The sequence below is a fragment of the Plectropomus leopardus genome, chromosome 6, assembly GCF_008729295.1.
Source record: "Plectropomus leopardus isolate mb chromosome 6, YSFRI_Pleo_2.0, whole genome shotgun sequence".
Taxonomy (NCBI): domain Eukaryota; kingdom Metazoa; phylum Chordata; class Actinopteri; order Perciformes; family Serranidae; genus Plectropomus; species Plectropomus leopardus.
This window is the reverse complement of record NC_056468.1, coordinates 35,091,187-35,113,565: the sequence shown is the minus strand read 5'-3', so window position 1 is coordinate 35,113,565 and position 22,379 is coordinate 35,091,187. Positions and strand designations below refer to the sequence as shown.

Here is a 22,379-nt window from a genome sequence, read left to right as displayed (position 1 = left end):
GGAATCTGATATGAGAAACTTAACTCTGTTGTTGCATATAACAGGTTTCAGTGCAGTTCTTTTTTAAAATCCTCTTGAGAAATAATGTAGCACCGTTGTTGGTGACTGCTGGTGGCTGAGGATCCTCACTCAGTTTCACTTCACATGAATAAAATCTGCTCAAAGTTGCTGAAAGGCAGCAACTTTAAAATACTTTTTTCGAGAAATGCTTCAAGGAATAAATATTTTGTTTCCAGAAAAAACAGCATTGCATTCCTTTTTTTCTTGTCACTCTTGGAATTGACGGATGTCAATTGCAAGTTTGAAGGAAAGACAGTAAAGTAAAGTTGTTTTTTAACCCCTGAAATCTGAAATCTGAAATCTGGAGCAACATCACTTTTTGTGCTGCTTTCAGAAACACTTTACAAGTATTTTAACCTTTGAACCCGCACAAAATTGGTGCAATTTCTTTCAAAAACAGGGGAAAAAGGCAATGAGCAACATGAAAAGAAATGTTGCAGAAATTGCAAGAATTTGTAGATTTAGATTATTTATTTATTTATTTATTTTAAAGCTACGGGAAAATGTCCAAGGGTTAAAAAGGTAAACTCTATTTATAATCATAATTATATATTTAAATCATGTTACAGAATTATTATAACTTTTTAATATTATTTTGCAATTATTATAGTTTTTTACATTTTTTTAAACTAATTTTTAGTTAAAGTTGAACATTATTTGAGTTTCTTGTTAATTTTGTGGTAATTTCCTCTTATGTAGCTCATTGCCTTTGCCTTCGTTTTCTTAAAAAAAACAAACAATCAAGCCAATTTGGCCAGGTTTCAAAGGGTTAAATTGTCAGACCAAGAGACGGAGGAGAAGTTGCTGCCTTTCTCCTTTGAAGTCTGATTTCACACTAACCAATGCATTAACTTGTAATCAGTATTGTCCGTTAATGATTATTTACGATACACCATTCATTTTAAAGGTTGTATCAACTTGCTTCAGATTTTGCATAATCTCATTTTTATCACTTTTTTGGTTTCTTTTGAACTTCATTTTCCACATCACAAGTTACAGGTTAATACATTGGGGAGAAAACATTTAAGCAGCATCCCTTAAGTTCATGTTTCTCAGTTTGGACACAGCAGCTTGGCCTAGCTGGGGCGTCAAATTCAACATGGAAAAGCCGCTAAAAGACAACAAACCCTATCCAAATGCTAAATGCCTTAACAGATAATCCTCGTATGACTTATCGACCATCAAAAACCTCATGTCGCGACTGCATTGCTGGAAAATCAGCCTAAATTACCTTAAACAAAACATGGCCAGATACTGAACAACAGGATTTTTACATTCAGAAATCACATGCGATGATGATCGTGACAATCCTGTGAAATTTACAGCAACCTCTGTGCAGAGAAAAACTGCAGAAACAACTAGTGTGCATTTCAGATATCTGGTAGAAATGATTTGTCCTTGATGTTATATGGATACAAAAAATCTGTTTGATCAAAAAAAACCCCAAAAAACAGAAATCAGTCTGAAGTGAGCAATGATTCCTTGTGATTTCATCTCCAAGAGTTGGTTCAGGAAGGATTTAAGGGATGAGGGTATGGATGGCTGGATGGCTGGATGGCTGGATGGCTGGATGGATGGATGGCTGGATGATGGCGCTGGGTTAATCTCTGAGCGTCTTGGTCTCATGGGCAGTGCTGCTGTTGGAGAAATTGTACAAACTAGGCACGTTGTTTGTAGAAAAAGTATGCGAGGTGCTCTTTACAGAGACAAAATTAAGAGGGCAAATGCTTGTGGGTAATGATAGTTTGTGGAAAATGCAGAAGACGTGGCTGTGGATGTTGGATGATGTGTGATCGGGATCTGGGGAAGCTGTTTTGGGGAAAACATCAAGTACAAAGTCGAAGAAATTAAAATAATTTTGATTAAGCATCATCTCAGAGCGTGAAGAGCTTTGGGCGGACACTGGAGAAATAAAAGCCATCAAGACAAAACTGCTTTTAAACCTAGAACATTTATCTTTTTTCTCAAAAACTTGGTAATACTGAATTGTACAAAGTACCAATTGAAAGACTGCATGTTTGCTAGAGACAGAAAATGCCCGTAGTTCAAAAAACATAGTTGGACAGAGACCAGTTTTGTCTCTACAAGAGTATCGGAGACAGGTGGAGGTGGTATTCACATATGAGATCTTAGTGCACCGGGCAAAGAAAAAAAAAGTACAACACCAGGTACATCTTTGATTTGTGAGAAAAAATACGCCCCTTAATCGGAGAATGGTACATTCCCCTCACAGATGTGAAAGTCGCCCAGTCATCAAAGGCAATTTAATTTATGTACAGCTTGTTGTACAAAACCAGAAAACCCAGTGAGGTGAGTTTAGGAGTGAAGTATAGGCCTCTAAATGCTCGTAATGATAGACTTCATCAACTCCACCAAAACTGGAGGTGCATGCGTTAGCGCCAAATCAAGTGCAAATGAAGCAAAGCCGGTTAAACTGATCAGACCGGGGTTTAAAGCTGAAGGTACAGGGTGCCGTCTTGTGCTGACACAATTTATCCCAAAATTTATGGCTTCTCTTTTCTTGCTTTAGCTCATTTAATCTCAGGTGTGTTAAATGTGCCGAAAATTTTAAACACCGTGAGTGCATGGGTATGGGATCTGTGTCCCTCTGCAAAGGTAGGGCTGGGTATCAAACCTCAATATTTTCATTTGTACCAATTGAAACGTGTCCGTCACATTGAGTATTGGTAAATGTCAATCTCATGCAATCTTTAACAAATTCTTTAAGATTTTCATTAAAATTTTGCCAATTTTGGTCTTTTATATTCTGCAAAATAGCTGTATGGCTGAGTCCCAATGTCCCAAACATAACGGTAAAAAATAAAGATTGTCTTTTTTTGAAGCTTACAGAGCGTTCTGTAAAATGTCAATGAAAGGTGCATTGATAAATCAAATTTCAAATCATTGAGTGATGACCTCATCGACAAATCTGACTAAATAATGCATATTTCTGCCTTTGTGCAAACTCGATTTCAGTCGTGAATCTACAGTTTTATACATCTGACCTCAGATTTTGAGCCACTGGTTTTAACAACAAACATTTAAGAAGTTTGGCCCCTTTTGTTAAGGAGACTTTTGCATCTGTACTGAAACTCAGGTACGACATTTGTATTGATACCCAGTCCTACCCAGTTAATCCCAAATTAAATCCTACCTACAAATACTTAGGCCTCTTTTAAAAGTCTTACAACTAAACCAAATATTTTTGAAAAAGTGTCAAAACCAAATTTATCAAACACTTTTTGCATCTTCTGACAACTGAAAAATTACACTAATCCAAATTTCCCATGATATTTTTTTTTTCCAGTGGAGCAAAAGTGCAGCAGCAGTTTCATATAAAAAAAAATCACCAAGACGTGGGACTTCTACAACAACAACGACATATATGTATGTAAGTACATACGTTACCTGTGCTTTATAGAGGATTTTGAAACCAACAGCTTCCTGTTTGGTTTTGCTCTACGACTCTGAGAGTCTTCGGTTTGAGAGGTACTGCTGGATGCATAGCATAGCCCTGAGTTACAACTTACATAAAGGGCTATTAGTTCTAATCATCTGACACAAATATACAAAGTCCACAGGAATCTGGCATGAAGAGGCTCCAACAATTAATTTCATAGTGAGCATTTGGTAAATACATTCGGCTCCTGGTTACAAACCATTGGCAGATTCTTCCCAGGAAGGTTTTTTTTTCTCTGACACCAATAAATAAATATGATCTCGGTCGACAGATCATAAGTCACTCATTCTGGGCAGATTCTTTGGTTAGTCAGGTGAGCGGAAACGGGACGATACTCTTTTAAGATCATAGGTGTTTGAAAGCACAGAAGTATAAAGCGCATTGTTGGGTCATTGTCAGGATTGTGTGACGTGTTTTGATGGGCTAATTTGGCTTCGACGCTTATCATTATTTAGGATTTTAGCTCTCATTTGGCCTGAACTGATTGTTTTATGACTTCATTGTGCTGCAGAAAAACTCACAAGTTGTATCTTCTAAACGGTAGCAAGCACGATTCGTCTGCAGGTAAAATATTTAGCAATGATCACGGAGAGGTGCAAGAAAAAAGAAAATTCATAGAAGTGAATGAAGCAGCTCTGTAACATTCACTATGAAGCGGCTTCCAGGTTTGGATTTTGCTATCCGGCAAGAGGGAGTCATGTGACATCCTCTTCAAGCAACATAATCCAAAATGATGTGGAAATATTACTCATCAATATTATCATTGCTGTTATGTGACTCACAAGCAGCTCAGATTAATTCATATTGTAGTTCCTATAAGAAACACGATTTAGTGTTACCATGTTGTTACATTACTTTTAAAACGCCCAATCGGTACTTTTTAACCTTAAAAATTGCAGTTTTTTCCTCCACATTTAATAGAAGTAAGTATTTTGGTGTTCCTCTGCTGATCAGAATAGAAAATAAGGATCTGCGTTTACAAAAACGACTGATGGAAATACATTTTTTGTAAACATTTCTTACTTTCTGTTGTTTGTAGTGTTACTTCTCTCATTAAAATACCTTTCAGTTAATTTGGGAGTGACAGCAGGTTCCAGTTCTACACAGTTCAACACAGCATAAACTGTATATTGTGGTGCTGCAGTAATATGTTGTTTTTAATCTAAAAAAAGATTTTTTTTTCACAGTTGTGTGAAATTTCACACATTCACTGCTGACGTTTGTGTAGTTTATCATTAAAAAGTTGATGGTTTTAGGTTTGTTGCTGTCTGTAAGCTGTTACGATCATATCTAAGGCAACAAAAAATAAAAGAAATTGACATTGGGAGTTACCAAAGCAACCTCATCCCAAACATTTGGTATTAAGCCTTTTCAAGGGGAGAAAAAAATGAAATAAAACAAACAATTACAGTGTGCAAAAACACAAAAAGGAGCAACAAACGGGCGAATACTTCACTCCTTATGGAAAGGTGTGTCTCAGGGTCGGAGGGGTCGGATGGTTTCTGAGTTTTAACATGATTGGTAAACTGTACAGGGTCCTGTATAAAGCTGGGGGTGGGGAGGGACAGTGTTTTAAAGGTTGGCGGGGCTCTCGCAGGCTGCACTACCTGTGGACCGGCAGGTGCAGCCCGTTGAGGGGGTTGAGCGTGTGGGGTGGGGGAGGGTGCAGCTCCAGCTGGGCCAGCAGGGAGAAGTGGTCCGAGGGAACGTGGGGGTGCGGGCAGCCGGTGATGTTGTTGTCGATGAGCCACTGGCTGTCCAGCGGCCCCATCAGGCCCAGGACGCTCATGTGGGTCTTGGAGAAGAAGATGTAGTCGATAACGCCCTGCAGACACAAAGACACCATGTGAAATCAGTTTAGCGCCGAACTTCCAGCTTTGCTGTGAGTTGGTCCGCATCCGAGAGAAAACTGGTGCCGAATTTGACTCTAGGGGGCCGTTTACATGGCAACGATTCATGCATGAAACTCTAAACTTTTGTTGCGGTTTGGCCTTTCGTTCACATGGTAACGGCGTTTTGGGGGCCTGAAAATGCAAACTTTTGAAACTCCTGAGTGTAATCTTTTGAAAGCGCCGCCCCTTCTGTCGCCGTGTAAACTGGTGATGCGCGGATCATGTCAAAATGGTGACGTCACGGCTGTACTTGATGTATGCGTCCTAACAAAGTTAACACTGCCAATTACTGGCCTGTCATAGATACTACAGTGTTTTCAGTTGTTTTTGCAGATCCGTGTAAACTGGGATCGTTCTCACAATGTTACCATTTTTTAAAAAAGTCTTAAGTTTTTAGAGGGCCAGTTCTTGTCTAAACACGGCCTAAAACTCATAATGTATCTTTAATTATTAGACTTTTTTGTTATTAACGGTGCCTAAAAAACTGAAATACGGTAAAACTGTCAAAACATTTCTTCAATTTTGTTTGCAAGGCTAAATTTGACATTAAACACTTCTCTAACATGCTGATTTGTGACCTTTTAAAGGTGATGTTCAGTGGATTTTATTACCTCTGGGCAGAACCAAACCAGCAGTTTCCCCGTTTCCAGTTTTTATGCTGAGCAAACCACTTGCTGGTTGTAACTTCATACAGGGTTACCACAGATTTTTATGGACAAAACTTCAAACCCAAAATATGACCAAATTTATGAACAGTAGTCCTGGACAGGTTCAAAACCTGTTTAATCACACTGTCAGAAGATTACTTTTCGTACCCTACTTTGCTGCTGTTTTTCAGTATCAGATTCAAACTCTGTTTAAACCAAATTTCAGATAGTTGGCAAACATGGAGGAAGAGATTAAATGCAGGGAGAAAATGAATAAATCTACATGAAAGTAAACAGAATGTCACACATTGACTTATTAGAGTTAAGTCATGTCAACAGCTACGAAAAAAAGTGTGCTTTTATGTAACTAATTTTGGAAGGTTATCTATGAAAGATTACTGCAACAATTCCATTACGAACAACAAAATCCCATGACCTTTCCAAAACTTACCAGGATCATACTAATTCCATGACTTCTCCAGGCCTGGACAATTAGTTTAAGCTTTAATTTTGCCTATTTAGTATTTTTCCGCAAAGGCATCATGCAAAATTTCACATGTTCAGTCTCCAAAAAGAAAACTTTGCACTTTTGGCCAAATAAATGAGAGTCCAGCAGCTGGACTTTTCAGCCAAATCACAAAATTATTCAGATTTGGAGATGTCAGTCTGAGATTAATCACTCTTCCACAATTACATATTAATTATCTAAAATGGACAGCTTTGGAGTGACAAAATTTTGTCTATAGGAAGCGTTCATGTTTGCATAGAGGAAAAAACTCTTAAATCTAAAGATTCATCCACTTGCCTGGAAAGTAAATTTTCCTCTGCGCCTACTGACTGTTTCCAGACCAAAAAAACAAGAAACGGTGTAGTCTTGACAAAGGAGGAGGATTAATCATTTTGACTCACTTTACCTCCCTTTCTCTTCATTTGTTTATACTTGTTTAAATAGTTACTAAGTGATGATGCGTGTGATGCACTAAAATAAGAGTCATAAAAAAACACAAAACAGGGATTCTTGATTTTGCCTGAAAGAGCCAAAAAGGATAAACTCTGTGTTTCTGTAGGAACCTTTGCATTTTAACAGTTTGTGTAAAGGGAAAACTTTCAAAGTAAGAAACAGAAACAGTGAAAACACAAATCTGTCTGACAACCGCCTGTATGACTCACTAGAAACCAGAGCAGAGACCACAAGACAAAACAAAACAAATACAGACATGTACGTTTTACCACCAACATTTCTAAAAAAGAGTCGAAAAGAAGACTATAAATCGCAGCTCAGACGCTGTAATGTTGAGTGTTTTCCATTTCATCTGCAATCTCCCACAACAGATTACCCATAATGATACAGACTAAAACACCCCACATATCAATCTGGCTTATGGAAAATATTGCAGAAAAACAGTAAGTTTTGTGTTTGTTTAACCACATACTATTGTACTGTTTGTCCTTTAACTTGATCCTCAACTAGACTAAAAGTTTGTAGCTACTTTCCATTTCTCCATATTCCAAATACAGGGAAAATTACATCATCAGTAAATAGTAAAAATTATAAATTCAGAGGCAAAAGCCCAAAATGACACTCAGAAATAATACAATCATGTTTTTAGAAAATTATCAGCATATTCCGTCTTTAAACCGACGCAGGAGGTTGTTACCTTGAAGTCGTATGTGTAGTTGGTGTAAGGCATCAGATTGCTGTCGTAGGCGCTCTTCAGCTGGAAGCTGTGTGTGATGCTTCCGTCCGAGTTGCCGTTCTTGCCGTTTTTGCCGTTGCAGCTGAAGTTGGTCAGACATTCATTGTAGCGTAGCTCCTTGAAGTCCTTGTGGTTATCAGCCACTCCTCCGTTACTCAGGTATTCCACCACACCTGGATCATATAAAAAAAGCAAAAATACTGTACAGATCCAGTGTGTGGATCAGGAATATTCCTCTTATTTTATATCTGTTGTGTGTTTTTATCTTTGTGGGGATAAAGGACTCGAATATGATTTGTACAACCGTGTCATCTTTTGACTTAAGGGGAAACTGAAATCATCAAGTAAAGATTCTGAAAAGTCTGGAAGTATGCACTAACTTCCATTGATTTTTTATGACGACTTAAAAATGGAGGGTCAGGCGCTTAATATGAGGGATCATAGACAACAGGACTCGTCACTCCAGCTGAGGCCAACTGGACGCACCAAACTCTCATGACAACACTATCGAGATCAAGAGTAAACAAACAAGTTTGAAGAAAAAGAAAAACAATCATAAATACAAGATGGACAGCAGCATTTTTTATCTGTGCTAAGAAAGAAAAGAAGCGGAGAAAATGCATTTGGGCGAAGTCACGGAAGCGCAAACGTGTTTGGACTTTACAGACTGCAGAGGGAGCTCGAAGTGAGTGAATGAAATACTTTTCTGTAACGTAACATAGTGGATCCAAGCCGAGGCAACGTTGGCTAACACATGGTGCAACGGAGGGATAACGACAGAACATTCGACTGTTGGCGGTACGCGTGACCTGGTTAACTAAGTGTAAAACTAGGTCTGCAGCAAAATAAATGAAAGAGGATTTAAAGACAGAGTGTGAGACTGAAACAAAGTCGCTAAAAAGTGAGAGGGTTGTACCGGAGTCGGGCAGCGAGTTGAGGTCAGCACACAGGACGATGGGGATGGAGGACGGGTCGGAGGTCGGCGAACCGGTCGCCATGGAGCCCGAGGCCCTCTCAGCGATGCTCTTCAGCTCCGACAGGAACATCATGGTTTGGATCAACTTGACGTCCGAGTACTCGGGGTCCCAGTGCATGTGGGCGTTGGCCACCAGGATCAGCTGCCTCTCCTGTGGTGGCTTCATGCCTGAAGACAGTGAAGAAAACTCGATTATGACACAGATATGCACTATTTTACCCACTTTGTTGTGCTGTAGACTACAGTCCAGCCATAAACAAAGTGGATCAAAGAGTTTCGGCTGTGTTTTAGACAAAAATCATGTTCATCTTGATAATTATACAGATCAGTATAAAATAATTCCAGTTATACATGGAATATTGAATATTTGCCAAAGTGTGCACTAGGAGGGTTTTCTCTCTATCTCTGAAACACTTTGCCACGATAAACACGTGTTTTGATAGTTTTTTTTAGAAGTCCGTCTTGTTCGGGTTGTTTTGCAGATCGTAGATTGTTGTGATCAATGCTGGAGTTACAATAGTTTCTGCACGATTCTCCACAGTTGAATCAGGCTTTCACCATCTGAAGGGACATGTTCGCACATCTGCATTTGCAGCCAATAACACAATATAATCACACAATATGATCAATATGAAGTTTATTATGGGATTTCTGACTAATGAAGCCAACACTAAATTGCCTACCCCAGTTTTAAACACGAGAAAAAAAATTACGAGTGAAAACGACCTTTAAGACCCCACAAAAACCCCAAATGAAACCTAAACATGGCTGAATTTTGGTTATGGAAAAGCACAGGATGCTGATGCAACTTCTGAAAGTCAGAAAGTGCTGAAATAGTAAAATAATAACAATCACAGGGAAGAGAAAGACTTACAGAACGTAAGTGAAAAAGACAGAAATCAACCACAAAAGGGGAAGTTATAGTGTGCATGTACGTCAACTGTTGTTAAACAAATTTAGGAATATTGCTCTGCATGTCACTCACTGCAAAGTTTAATAATCACTGATAAATACTAATGTTATGCACTGTATAAGCCACAACAGATTGTGGCAGATTTTTGATACAAATGTTGTCTGAGCCGGATCAAAACTAACTTTCTAAATTAGTCGACAGGGACACCTTGTGGCAAAAAGACATGGATGCAGATCGACTTTAAAGACCTTACTTTTATTTCCAACAAATAGTTTTGGATTGCTTGTTACAAGCTGACTGCAATTTTATTCATTTATTTTTGGCAACAGATCAACTATGGATCCATTATACAGTTATAGTAACACTTTGTAAACTTAAAGTCATAAATGTGTGGGAGTCAATTTACAGTAAATGTAATATAATATTCACCAGACTGGTAGTTGTTCTCTTCCCATCATGATGCTTTATGATACGTCAGTGGACATATTTCTCTAATCTGCATGGGTCTTTAGACCGCAGTGGAAACGCAAATAACCATCAGCTGAAAGAAGCTTTTAGTTCCTTGAAAAAGTCCCGCAAACTCAGGGACAAACTGCGACATTTGAAGCCTGAGTGTGTCGACTCGGATTATAGTACAACAGGAACAATGGACAGTAACGTTTCATGTTTGGTATTGAGCTCTGAAGATTGTTCTTACCACCGGAGAACATGTCCTTATTGACCTCGAGCAGAACCGCCACCCCGATGTTGTCTTTGGTCATCACTCTGTTCAGCATGACCTCCGAGCCCTCGGAGTTGGCCATGGCCACCTGGTTGAACTCCACAGTGTGTTTCTGGACCAACGTAAACCTGCAGAAACATCCGCAAAGCAGCAGAAATTTACACGCAGGACTCGCGCTAAAATTCACAGCTGTAAAAATATCCCTGCTTTACTACATACACTGCCGTACACATATTTAGAATCACCCGTTAAACTTTTATTTTTCTCCTTTTCATTCAGTAATGAACTTTTTAAACAGAGATAAAAACGGTATAATTCAGAGACCTAATGTATTATTTACAATTGAAATAGTTTGTGCCCTAGATGAAGAATAATTCAGTGATTCAAACTAACATTTATCCAAAGTTGTGACCATTCTCCCCCGAAACAACCTCTGGTTTTCAATTTGTTTTAAAAAACTCTTTATTTCCATTATCCAGTGTATCTCTGTTGTTATATGTCCACTGTGTTCCTTCATTTGAGATTTGACTGGCACTGTTTTAACCCTTTGTAACCTGGGTCAACATCACTCTTCTTTGCTGCATTCGGACACCTTTCACAAGAATTAATACTTTTAAATCCAAGCAAATTGGTTAATTTTTTTTTTTTTTTTAACATGGGGAAAAGGCAAAGAGTAACTCGGTACGAAATGTCCCACTATTTCAAAATTATTACACATTTTAAACAGTTTCTTAGGTCATTTTCTTTGTTGTTTGTTTTTATTTACTCTACTGTTGTTATTATTATTATATTTCATTTGATTTATTTATTACTTATTTATAGCTAATTTTCAGGTAATCTGCATGCACGTTTTTATTCATTGTTCATTGTCTCCTCATGTTTTTGAAAGAAATCGAGCCAGTTTGCCACAGTTTTAAAGGGTTAATTAGATAATCTAATTGCGCCCTCTTCTGCAGTGGCACCTGACTGAAGAATTAGCGCCACCTACTGATTATTTTGATGAATCAACTCACAATATTTGCATCACAGTAGTGGGTGGTAACACATACATTTGCATTTTCTTTATCAGATCTTTTTTAAAAAAAGTTAAACATTTGCGCTGCATCAGGATGAAAACAACTTTTTTCCGCCTTTTCAGTCGTCAGTCTGGCTGAACCATTGTACAGCGTTTTGTTCTCTAACCATCATACAAAATAACATCTATTTGTAGACTTTCAACAACCTAAAAACATGAAATAATATTCAAAATTCAGTGTAGTCCTCTCAGCCATCTGACTGAACCCAAATTGTGGCAGATTACAGACTTTTGAACAATATAACTTGAAAAATAGTGATCCTGCCCGCAACATCGTCACTTATGTAGAGCTCACTTCTGTCACTCTCACTTCTAATGTTCTTCAATGTGCAAACCACAACCTACGAACCTTCAAATATATTCAGTTAATCTTCTGTGAAGCTCTTTAACTCACTTTTCGGTCTTGAAGAACACAGCGCAGCCGTCCACGTGTTTCCTCTCCTGCTCGGAAACCAGTTTGGCACGAGACTTTGGGCAGAAGTAGCCGTCGTAGCCGCGCTCCTTTAGTGTTTCCAGAAACAGAGTGTAGTACTGCTCCGTCTCCACCTCCTGCAGACACGCAGGGCCAGAAATGTCAATTAAGGGAGTCAAAAATGTGTGTGTATATGTGTGTGTGTGTGTGTGTGTGTGTGTGTGTGTGTGTGTGTGTGTATGAAAGAGGGAGCATCAGCCAAAAAGGAATTGCAAATATTATAAGTAATACACGTTTTGGTGTTCCAGATGGGGCAGATCTGATTCCAGATGCTCCATCTTGAAGCACCTCCAGCTCAAACATGAGCAAAAGCCCGCCAACATGTCCGACAGCCTGCTCCAGCAACTTGACATGACTAGACATGTCCAACATCTCCAGCACGGACATGTCCGAATGCCCACTCCAGCGCGAATATGTCCGACGGTCGCTAGAGCGCGGACATGTCCGACAGCTCCAACACGCGAATTCCAGCAAGCGCACAACTCTCAAAAGCAGGACACTGCTTCTCAACCCTCTCAAGCGCGCGCGTCCGACAGTCTGCTCCAGCAGCGCGGACATGTCCGACAGCCCGCTCCAACTGGAGCAGTTTTACAAACTTCACAAGGTTTTCCAACAAAACACCTTCATTCATTGCGCGCGACCAATATGCACGAAGATGACTATTAATAATTTGACTTTGTTAATCTGCACTTGTTCCTTTGTGCTGCTGCAACATCTGAATTTCCCTGCTGGGGATCAAAAAAAGTTGATCTTATCTCATCTCTTGCAACTTCCAGGTTGCTTGTAAGACAATTAAAGAGATATCAGTAGAAAAACAGTCTCCCATAGTGAGGACAGTTTAGCGTAATATCGGCCTCTTTGTCTACTTGACAGTGACTTTATTTCGTGGAGGAGGGATGGTTGGAGACTGCAGGATTTGGGAAACATGGAGGCTTTGAGCTGGGGAGTCCCTCATTTACCTGCAGGCTGATGATGTCAGCGTCACAGCTGGTGATCTCCTCCATGATGCCTTTCTTGCGGTACTCCCAGTTGAGCGCCCAGGATGGACAGTAGCCGTACAGCTGTCGCGTGCGTACTTGTCACACAGCACGTTGTAGCACATGACCGTGAACACAGCTGCAGAAAAAAAAAAAAATTGTTTTCATTGAGATCTATGGAGCTTTAATTTTACATCTCTGATGTTTAGTGAAAAAATTCCCCCAAGGGGACAATAAAGTGCATCGTATCGTATCGTATCGTATCGTATCGTATCGTATCGTATCGTATCGTATTGTACTGTACTGTATTGTATACTTGATCATTTTTTAAACGTTTTTTAAGTTGTTTTTCAAAACTCTCCATTGGCAATTTTTTTTGAGTTTATTCAAGAAAAGATAATAAACACTTGCTTTATTACTAAATCTTCCATGTCAAACATTAAGAAAAGATCAGTCGTGTTTTTCTTTTGTCATATCAGCGAGTTCTTAGTTTTTGGCTCCACTCAAACTGAAACACACATTTTGTTAACTATGCGTTATAAATAAAGAATTAAGTTGTTAGTGAGTTTCATCCTACAACTAAAAGAAACTCTACGCTGTCTTGCATCACTGCTTCAACACCTTGTAAAAGTCATTCAGCAACCGAAAACAAAAACAATCTAGACTGACAAATAGCACTACAGGCGAGAGTAAAAATATGTAGTTTTTATTTGGGGTGAACTTTAACCCCGATGAACGTACCTGTGGAACTCATTTGGTCTCGCTCTTTCAGAGTGATCCAAGGTCTTTGGGGGAGCTGCTCCGGGTGCACTGCAAAACGGAGCAGAGGCAAATTAGGGACGAGCGCTCGACGGTCTGTGACAAACACAATGGTCTACCTGCCTGATACACCTGCGTTGCTCAGGTTTACTATAAACTGCAGGTTAAATATGCATGAGCTCAAATAAAACCGTCGTGAGGTGAAGCTGCCGAGCTGTTTACCTGCTAGATTGTCGAGCATGTAGTTCAAAAGCTTTCTGGTTCCGTCCGGCTCCTGGTACAGATTGAGGATGTCTTGGGACAAAGGGTTTCCTGCAAAACAACCACATTATTCAAATAAATTACATTTAAAAATGGAAAGCACTCTTATTTCAGCAGCTGCTTTGAAAATCAGATGAGAAATGTTGAGTTTTTAAGAAAATATCCACAAATTATGACTATTTGCAACTAGAATTCACCTACATTTGATAAATATATCAGTCATTTACAACTGTCAGATTCTAATTAGTTGAAATATCTAAAATTTTTTTAATAATAAAAAGAAAAGACTCGACTTTTAGCCCCAAATAGTGATTTACAACTGGCAGAATTTTTAAATTAGTTGAAATATCTAAAACATTGTTAATAACAAAAACAAAAGACTCACCTTTCAGCCCCAGAAAGTGATTTACAACTGTCAGATTTTAATTAGTTGAAATACCTCAAATACTTTTAATAATGAAAAGAAAAAACTCACCTTTTAGCCCCAAGGTTTGTAACTGGAAAAGCCTCCCAAGTTCATAAGGCAGAACTCGTAAAAGATTGTTGTTTAAAAGCAATTCCCTGCAGGAAAACGGGACAAAAATGATCAGTGTTTTTCTGTCTTTCTTCACAGATTTGATCTGACAGTGTGGTAATTCCCCGTCATTGATTTTTACCGGTGTCCAAACATCGACCACGTTGTCCTTTGTTGTCACTTCAATTATATTTTCCAGAAAAAATGTGTCTTTGCTTGTCATCTTTGTTTTTTGTCTGTCAGTTTAGAGATGAGATGCTTTTAGGAGCCTGCAGGATAACTACCTCCACCCACACACTTTATAATCTCTCTCTTTCTTCTGAGCGTTTGATCGCTGCGTTTTTAATCATCCTGTTTTTAATCACTTCTCTTTTGTGCTTTGGGATTGTTCGGCTCATAATACCCTGAATGAATCCAAAGAATGATTTATTTTTCAGGACAAAGTATACACTGTTAAGTGCAGTGAAAGCTTTGTAAAAATGAAGTCATTATCGAGATTAAGGTAAATTTCAAACAAGCAGGCAAATCTCAGCATTCACTGACTGAGACGAAGGATTGTTTGCTTAAAAAAACTTTTAAAAAACCACATGGCAAACTTGCAAAGCATAAGTCCTCAATATTTAAGATATTATTTATTACACTTAGACATTCACATCTGGTCTAAAAGTTGAAATGCCACGGTCTGAATTTTAGGTTTATGAGCAAAAACTAAATTAACAGTGTAATTTATGTTTGTGTTGAGTGTTTAGTTCAGCTTATTTGCACACAGTAAGAACTGCATAAAATACAGATAAAAATCTAGACGCTTATACAAACAAGCCCCCCCCCCCCCCCCCCCCCCCCCCAACTTAAAACAAAAAAAACATTTTACAGAGAAATACGACAAAAGATAAAAGACAACAAGTAAACAGTCAGAAAACCTTAATCCAATAAAAAAACAAGAAATACATAAAACAGGATACTTAAACACAAAGTGTAAAGGAAAAAAGGGAAATCTATCTATCTCTATCTCTCTCTCTCTCTATATATATATATTTATACTGTAATACTGTGATTTTTCTCCAGATCACAGATTACTCAACCATTCTCTGCAGATCTGTGTAAAGCATAAACACAGTTTTTCTTGTCATATTAAAAAAGTCTATTTTGCGTGTTGGCGTCTCTTAATGTCTCTGAATTCTCTACAGGTGTTTCTGCTGAACGGGACCGGCCTACCTGAGAGAGACCATGTTGCCCAGTTCGGCGGGCAGGCTGCGGAGCTTATTGGACGACAGGTTCAGGTAGACCAGGTTGGGCAGCTTGGCGATGTCCGGCGGGATGCGGCTCAGGTTGTTGTCGTTGATGTGCAGCGCCGTCAGGTGGGTGAGTGTCCATAACGAGCTGCTCAGACTCCTCACACGTCCTGCATCAAGACAGACACGGGGACAACAGAGCGAGTTATTTTTTAACCAACATCAGTTCTAATCATAAATATCAAATATTCATTTATTTTCAGAATTTTAACCCTTTAAATGCCAGGTTTTTGTCACAGTATCACTACGTTCTTAGATGAAAAAATACACACAAAAATTGAATGATTTTTAATATTCTACTTTTTTTTTTTTTTTTTTATCACAGCCTGAATTATTTCAGTAATTAGTTGCAGCAATGACTGTGACATTATTTTCTTCAAATGCAAAATATGACAAAATGACAATATGACAATATGTCAAAATGACAAATTTCAAATTCAAAGAAATTGAACTTGAAAGGAATTTTCAAAGAAAAAATACACCCAATAGTCCCTAAGGGTTAATAAAACAAACTTCAATAAGAAACACATTTGTTTTATATCTGAGCTTTGTGATAAATGAAACCACAGAACCAAACGAGCAGAAAGATTTAAAATCCTAAAATTCAATCAATCAATAATCAACAATTGCAAACACAAGATCCATATAATTAGATTCAATAATAAGATAAACTTAAAAGGACAAAAATGCTATTTTTTGCAAGGTCCTCCCTATGAGAGACATTTTATTAACCATTTTTTTCAAAGCTTGATCCAAATTTCAATCACTCAACTGCAGTCGTGTATGAAAATGTTGAACTTTTGAATTAAAAAAAAAAAAATCTGTTGGCTGATAGATATTCAGGGACGTCATTTTTGTCAGTCCCAAATGGATTTGTATGACTTTTATTGACAGGAAGTCCATAAGTTGTAGAAAATGTGCTGAAACAAGAAAAGTGCGCAGAGGTCACTTAAACACAAAAGGCTGCAGCTCTTTAAGACAAACATCCTTTTCCTTTCAAACTATTTTAATTTTAGATCTTTTTCCTTCCAAAACAAGAAGTAAATTCAGTTTTTATAACCGAAAATAATTGTTGTTCAGGGTGGAAAATCACATGAAACAGAATGAAGATCATCATGTTTCATCTTGTGACACTAAAATCAGACTGATGGACTCGAGCAGAGCACCGGTGGAGAACTCTGTGCTCCATTATGGCCCTTTAAAAGACTTAAAGACTTTAAACAAAAAGACAAAACAAACTAAATGAAAGTACAAAAAAATGTTTGGATTAGGAAGAATCTCCGGTTTCAAAGGGATTTAACCCTTTGAAACCGGAGAAAATTGGCTTGATTTCCCACAAAAATATAGAAAGAGGAAATTTGTAAATAAACAACAAGAAATTATCCCAAAATTAGGAAGAAATTTGTAAAAATCTATAAGAAAATCATCTGAAATCAAACTCTAAAAAGAAAAGTAAAAGAACAAAAAAAATAAAAGAATTGATAAGATTAAATACAAATAATAATAAATTAAAAAAATATTTTTTTTCTGTGAACTGATTTCATATATATATATTGGTAATAATTATATAATTTTCTTGATATTTTTCCCTAATTATTTGATATTTTTCTAATGATTCACTCTCTTTTTTAGAGCTAATTTTCAGGTCGTTTTCTCATCACCATTTACAGTTTTTTTTTAGCAATTGGCGGGGCATCTCATGCCAAGTTTCTGATTGCTTTTTTCCAATGTTTTTGAAAAAAAAACAAAACAATTTGCTCATGTTTCAAAGGGTTAAACGCTTGTAAAAACTGTCTTGTCGCTGACTATTCCATATCTAATATGTAGATATATAAAAGATCAAATAACATAAAACATTAACCTCTTCTGCATGTTTATTATTAACTTTAAACCCTCCAGGGAGAATTAATTAACCATTAATAACTCTTTTTTTTCAGTTTCACATTCATTCAGCTGTGAACTGATTTAACCTGAAACGCCCGTGATTCTGCCCGTCGCCGTCAGTGGACATCTGAGGTTTTGGGGTCAAAATAATTTCAATGATGTGGTTCATAGATCTTCATTATCTTATCTGGGAATCCTTTGATGGGATTTTTTTTCTCATTGGGCTGCGGCTTGTGATTAACTTCATGATTGATTCATCTGCTGAATATTTTCTTGATTAATCAGTTCATCGTTTGGTCTATAAAATGTCAGAAAATATCAAATAAATGTCCCAAACCAAATGCATTTCAAATGATTAATCAATTATTAACTAATTTTTCTGTTGATAAATCTGCAGAAACTAAAAAGTACAGCTCAGCTTCAGTTTGCACAGAGAGTACGGTCTGAGTGAGATAATACCGAAAACTTTACTGATATTCTGCTTCATCTCAGATTTGTATATATTTTTTAACGTTTGGCCATCATGTTTTGGGAAAAGCGGACAGGGTGTCAGGGACCAGCATGAAGCCAGCATTTCCTAAATGCTCTAATATTGCAAAATAAATGACGGTGCTGGTTTTCCATGCTGGGCTCTGCTGGTCCAGTTCGGGTACAGATTTACACCTGAGCTTCAAGGCTTCAGAGGGGATATTTTTATGGAAACAATCCCAGAGCGAGTTTGTCAGACTGACCAGAAATCTCGAGCTCGGCCCAGTAAGACTTTTCTTCCCACTGGCCGCCTCCTCCGCTGGCATAATGGTGTAACATCTGCGGGGATCTGGAGGATCATATTTTTCCTTTGGCATACCTGTTAATCTGAAAAATAAAGCCAGAAACAGAGATTTTAGTGAAAATGCAGAAACCAAGAAACACTCATGAGATGACAGAAGAGGAGTGTAAACATGCAAGAAAAACTCCACAGGAGCCCAGACTAAAACCGTTAAATAATTATGACAAAAAAATCTAATTAAAGAACACATTTTAACAATTCAATACTATACTAAATAAAACAGTGATACTTAGAGATAAAAAGATATTTTTGCAAAGATGGTTTTGAGTGAATATTTGGTCGTTAACACAGTAAAAAAGGGCCGTTGTTGTTATTATTACCACGCCTTTACAGTCTTGATTATTAAACTGATTAATGATTTAGCCTAAAAAAAAAAGAAAGAATATATATTCATATCATATCATATCATATCATATCATATCATATTTTTGAACAAAAATGTCCAAAACCATGTCTTAAAATCCCCGATTTTGTCCAAAAAACAGCCCAAAGATGTAGTTTTTGCCTGATAAAGTAATCAAACAATCACCAATCAGCGATCTCCCACCTTCCCATCTATCAGCTGTCTTATCAATAAAGTCAAAAATCCAGAAAAAATAAAAATAAAAAAAACTTGCTAATGGCAATTAACTATTTTTTTTAACTCTACAACAAATTAAAAAAAAAAGTCTTGCAGTCTGTTTTCAAACACACTTTGTTTTGTTAAAGATAAGAAATGTTATTATCCAGTCTGAGTCCTTCAGCACCAAATCATCTGTCTGGTGTGTGATTCTTGTTTCAGACCTAAATTTCTGCTCAGACAGATGAAAAAAAGATATCATTTTTTTTTTTACGTGCAAGTCTCAGTGAACGGCAAACCCCCAAAATCCTGCAGCCACCTGTAAAATATTTTCCTACCCATTTAAATATTAAAAAAACGAGGCAGGTGGAAGCAGTAAGCTCAGCTGCCTCAGACAACGTTTGCTGGCAAATCCTCGACCGAATCGGAGCCAAACGGCAGAGGAAGCATCTGGAGGACGGTTTCGCCGCTCAAATGAAAGCCGACGTCTATAAAGAGCTGAGACACTCGCGTCAGTCATAGATCGCTCATCATCACCTTCCTCACATCACGTGATTTAAGCTGAATCCAGGCAGAAAGTAAATTCTGGTGATTAAAGGACAAACAAGGGAAAACATGTCCGTAATCGCTTACAGCTGCAATGGAGTCAATTCTTAATAATAATAATAATAATAATAATAAATAAAATAAAATAATAACAACAACATGGGTTAATAAAGCTTCTAGAATTAAAAAACAAACAAAATAAATAAATAAACAGACAAATAAATAAAATGAAAAATGAAAAGGTCAGAGAGGAACGGGTCTGAATCTTGACTTTAGGTGACTTATCAAACTTATTTTTAATCATCAAAACAGTAAGTTTTCAAATACATCGTTGATTTAAGGCTGGAAAATTAAATTTGGCCTTTAATAGGACATTCACTGAAATTGTATCATGAGGATCAAACGATGTAATATTTTTTACAAAAAGAAACTTTATTGATCCAAATGGACATCCAGGTGTCAATGCAGCGTACTACTGCGTGTATAAACTAAAGTAACAAATATAAAACTAACAAAATTAGGTATTACAGTTATTTTAATTGTTGTTTTACATATGTGAAGAGTTAGGGCTCATGTAGTGTATAACAGCAGGACACAATTATTTTACATGTGATTTTGCACACATCAATCATGATATATTCCTAAAACCATAGAAATATGTTAAATTTAAGCTCATTTGAAATATCTGCAGCCCTGTGCTCCAAAAAGGATGCATATTAATGTTTGTGAAAAGCACATTTTTAGGCCACCTCTCAGTATTTACATCATATATCACATTTATTTCAATTCATAACACAGATTGTGTTACAAAAAGTAACCAGAATGTTATTTTCCCAAAGCAGGAAAACACAAGAATAATGTCACTAACATTAAATATAACTGTATAATTATATGACTCTAAACATTTCAGCTACTTTTGCAGTATTTCTGCCTCAGGTTGTATATGTTCTATTTTACCATAATCATCATAAATATTGACATATGTACATTTTCATTTTTTGAATATTTATACTGTGCAACATGCTGTGCAGTTTCCTACAGCACAATAATATTTATAGGCTAAAGTTCGATACTTTGACAGTAAATATACTTTACACCATGTGTATTTCAGTTATCCTGTGCAACTACCAATCGTGGTAATACAGTATCTGCTGTTTAAGTAAAAGGTGTATATAGTATATATAGATTTATTTTATTTTCTCTAATTTGTGTAATATTTTATGATTTTTTCAGAAACTCGGTCACTTTTTTGCATTTTTCTTTGACTCTTTAGCTGCTGTTATGTGTGAATTTCCCCAGTGTGGGATTAATAAAGTCTTATAATATATGTGTCAGGATAGGAGACATGACACCAACTCAGACTTTAATTACTGCAACCAATAAAAAGCCTTAAAGTTGCCTTAAAATGTAAGTAACATGGTGTTCTGAGCATATGAAAAATCTGTTTGCTTATATCAACTTCAAACGCTTTTTCTTAGACACCGTGAGTAGTTCTTGAGAGCAGTAAACATATATGATAAAAAAAAAACAACTTACAAAGTCAAAGATAAAAAAAAATACACTCGCAATAATCACATTTGCTGTGCGGCCATGCAGTCTGCAGGAGGTCCTCTCAGAAAGCCTCCCGGCTTACAGCAGGAGCCTGCAGCTGATTTAACCTCCCCTGCTGTCGGCCTGCAGCCTGCACGGCTCAGGGGCGCACATTATGTTGCGTGACTTGTTGTTTAGTATCCACTGACTTGTGAACATCGTGCGTGTGAGCAGAACAAGTGTGCGAAGAGAGAACAAAAAAAGAAACGGGGTGCGTGATAGATATGCACCCAGCCGCCGTGACTGAGGGTGAACAAGTTTGGAGAAGACTTACATAACTTGTTTACACACTTCTGGGTCACAAGTAAGCGGCCGCGGGCAGATATACGGCCTGCTGGCGGCGGGTCATATCACCGCGCACGGAGACGCCTGCGACGGCGTCTTTCATCACAACAAGCCGGGGGGTGATCACATTTGTCCGGGGGGAGCTGAGACGAGTAGTGCGTGAATCTGTTGCATTTGAGTTATTTTATTATAACAAGGCGGGAGTTTGTTTTTTTTTTTTCTTTTTTTTTGTAAATGGAAAATATGCAGCAATGACAACTGCGCCAACAGCTGAGAGTCCAAACATAGCAGTAATGTCAAAAGTGACAAGCACGTAACGTTACATGGACGGGGGCCCGTGCAGGACAAGTCCGGCCCCCACCGCTCACCAGCTGTCACACCTGGCAACGAGGTAAACACGCCCCTCCCGATTTATCTACTTAAACATTTCAACATGTTCAAAACTGGGCAAATATCACCCAAACAGCGCGCAGACAGGTGACCCGCCGGGGGAGCTCCGGAGCACGGCGCTGGATTAGTTTGGCTGGCGGCAGCAGAGCGCACGCTGCCCGGGCTCACCGAGGCGGACTGCGGGGGTAGACCGAGTTGGTGCGATCGGAAGCGGATTTAACTGTGAAATGTAACCCGGGGCGACCTGGATGAAGTGTTCGCAGCTTCAGAACAAAATCAGAGTTGTTTTTACCTTCATTCGGGAGCGGTAGAAGACGATTTTTAGAGGGAACTGGTAGAGACATGCAGACACGGCTGGTGAACCCGTTTAGACCCTGAACGTCTCGGAAACAGAAGGAAGAACAACAAACGCGACTTCCGCTCGTCCTCGTCCGCACACGGCGCGCATCCCCGGATTTCCTAAATGCATGCATCTTCATGTTATTTGAACTTTATTCCTTTTTTTTTTTTTTAAATAACAACAAGATAAAACACAAGACCCTGCAGCCACCATAAAGAAATCCCATTGCGGATGTAGCAT

General features: G+C 38.0%; 1 protein-coding gene across 1 annotated transcript; it reads right to left on the bottom strand.

The window, feature by feature from the left end:
• Window positions 1-1,992: 1,992 nt before the first annotated feature.
• Window positions 1,993-22,203, bottom strand: cnot6l (CCR4-NOT transcription complex, subunit 6-like). The gene is given in 14 exon segments (XM_042487922.1): window positions 1,993-5,345; window positions 7,718-7,929; window positions 8,673-8,900; window positions 10,343-10,494; window positions 11,836-11,990; window positions 12,873-12,985; window positions 12,988-13,029; window positions 13,632-13,700; window positions 13,872-13,961; window positions 14,386-14,471; window positions 15,640-15,826; window positions 18,332-18,362; window positions 18,365-18,455; window positions 22,092-22,203. Coding segments are annotated over 13 exon segments (1,668 nt in total). The 5' UTR covers window positions 18,446-18,455; window positions 22,092-22,203; the 3' UTR covers window positions 1,993-5,123.
• Between the last annotated feature and the right edge of the window lie 176 nt (window positions 22,204-22,379).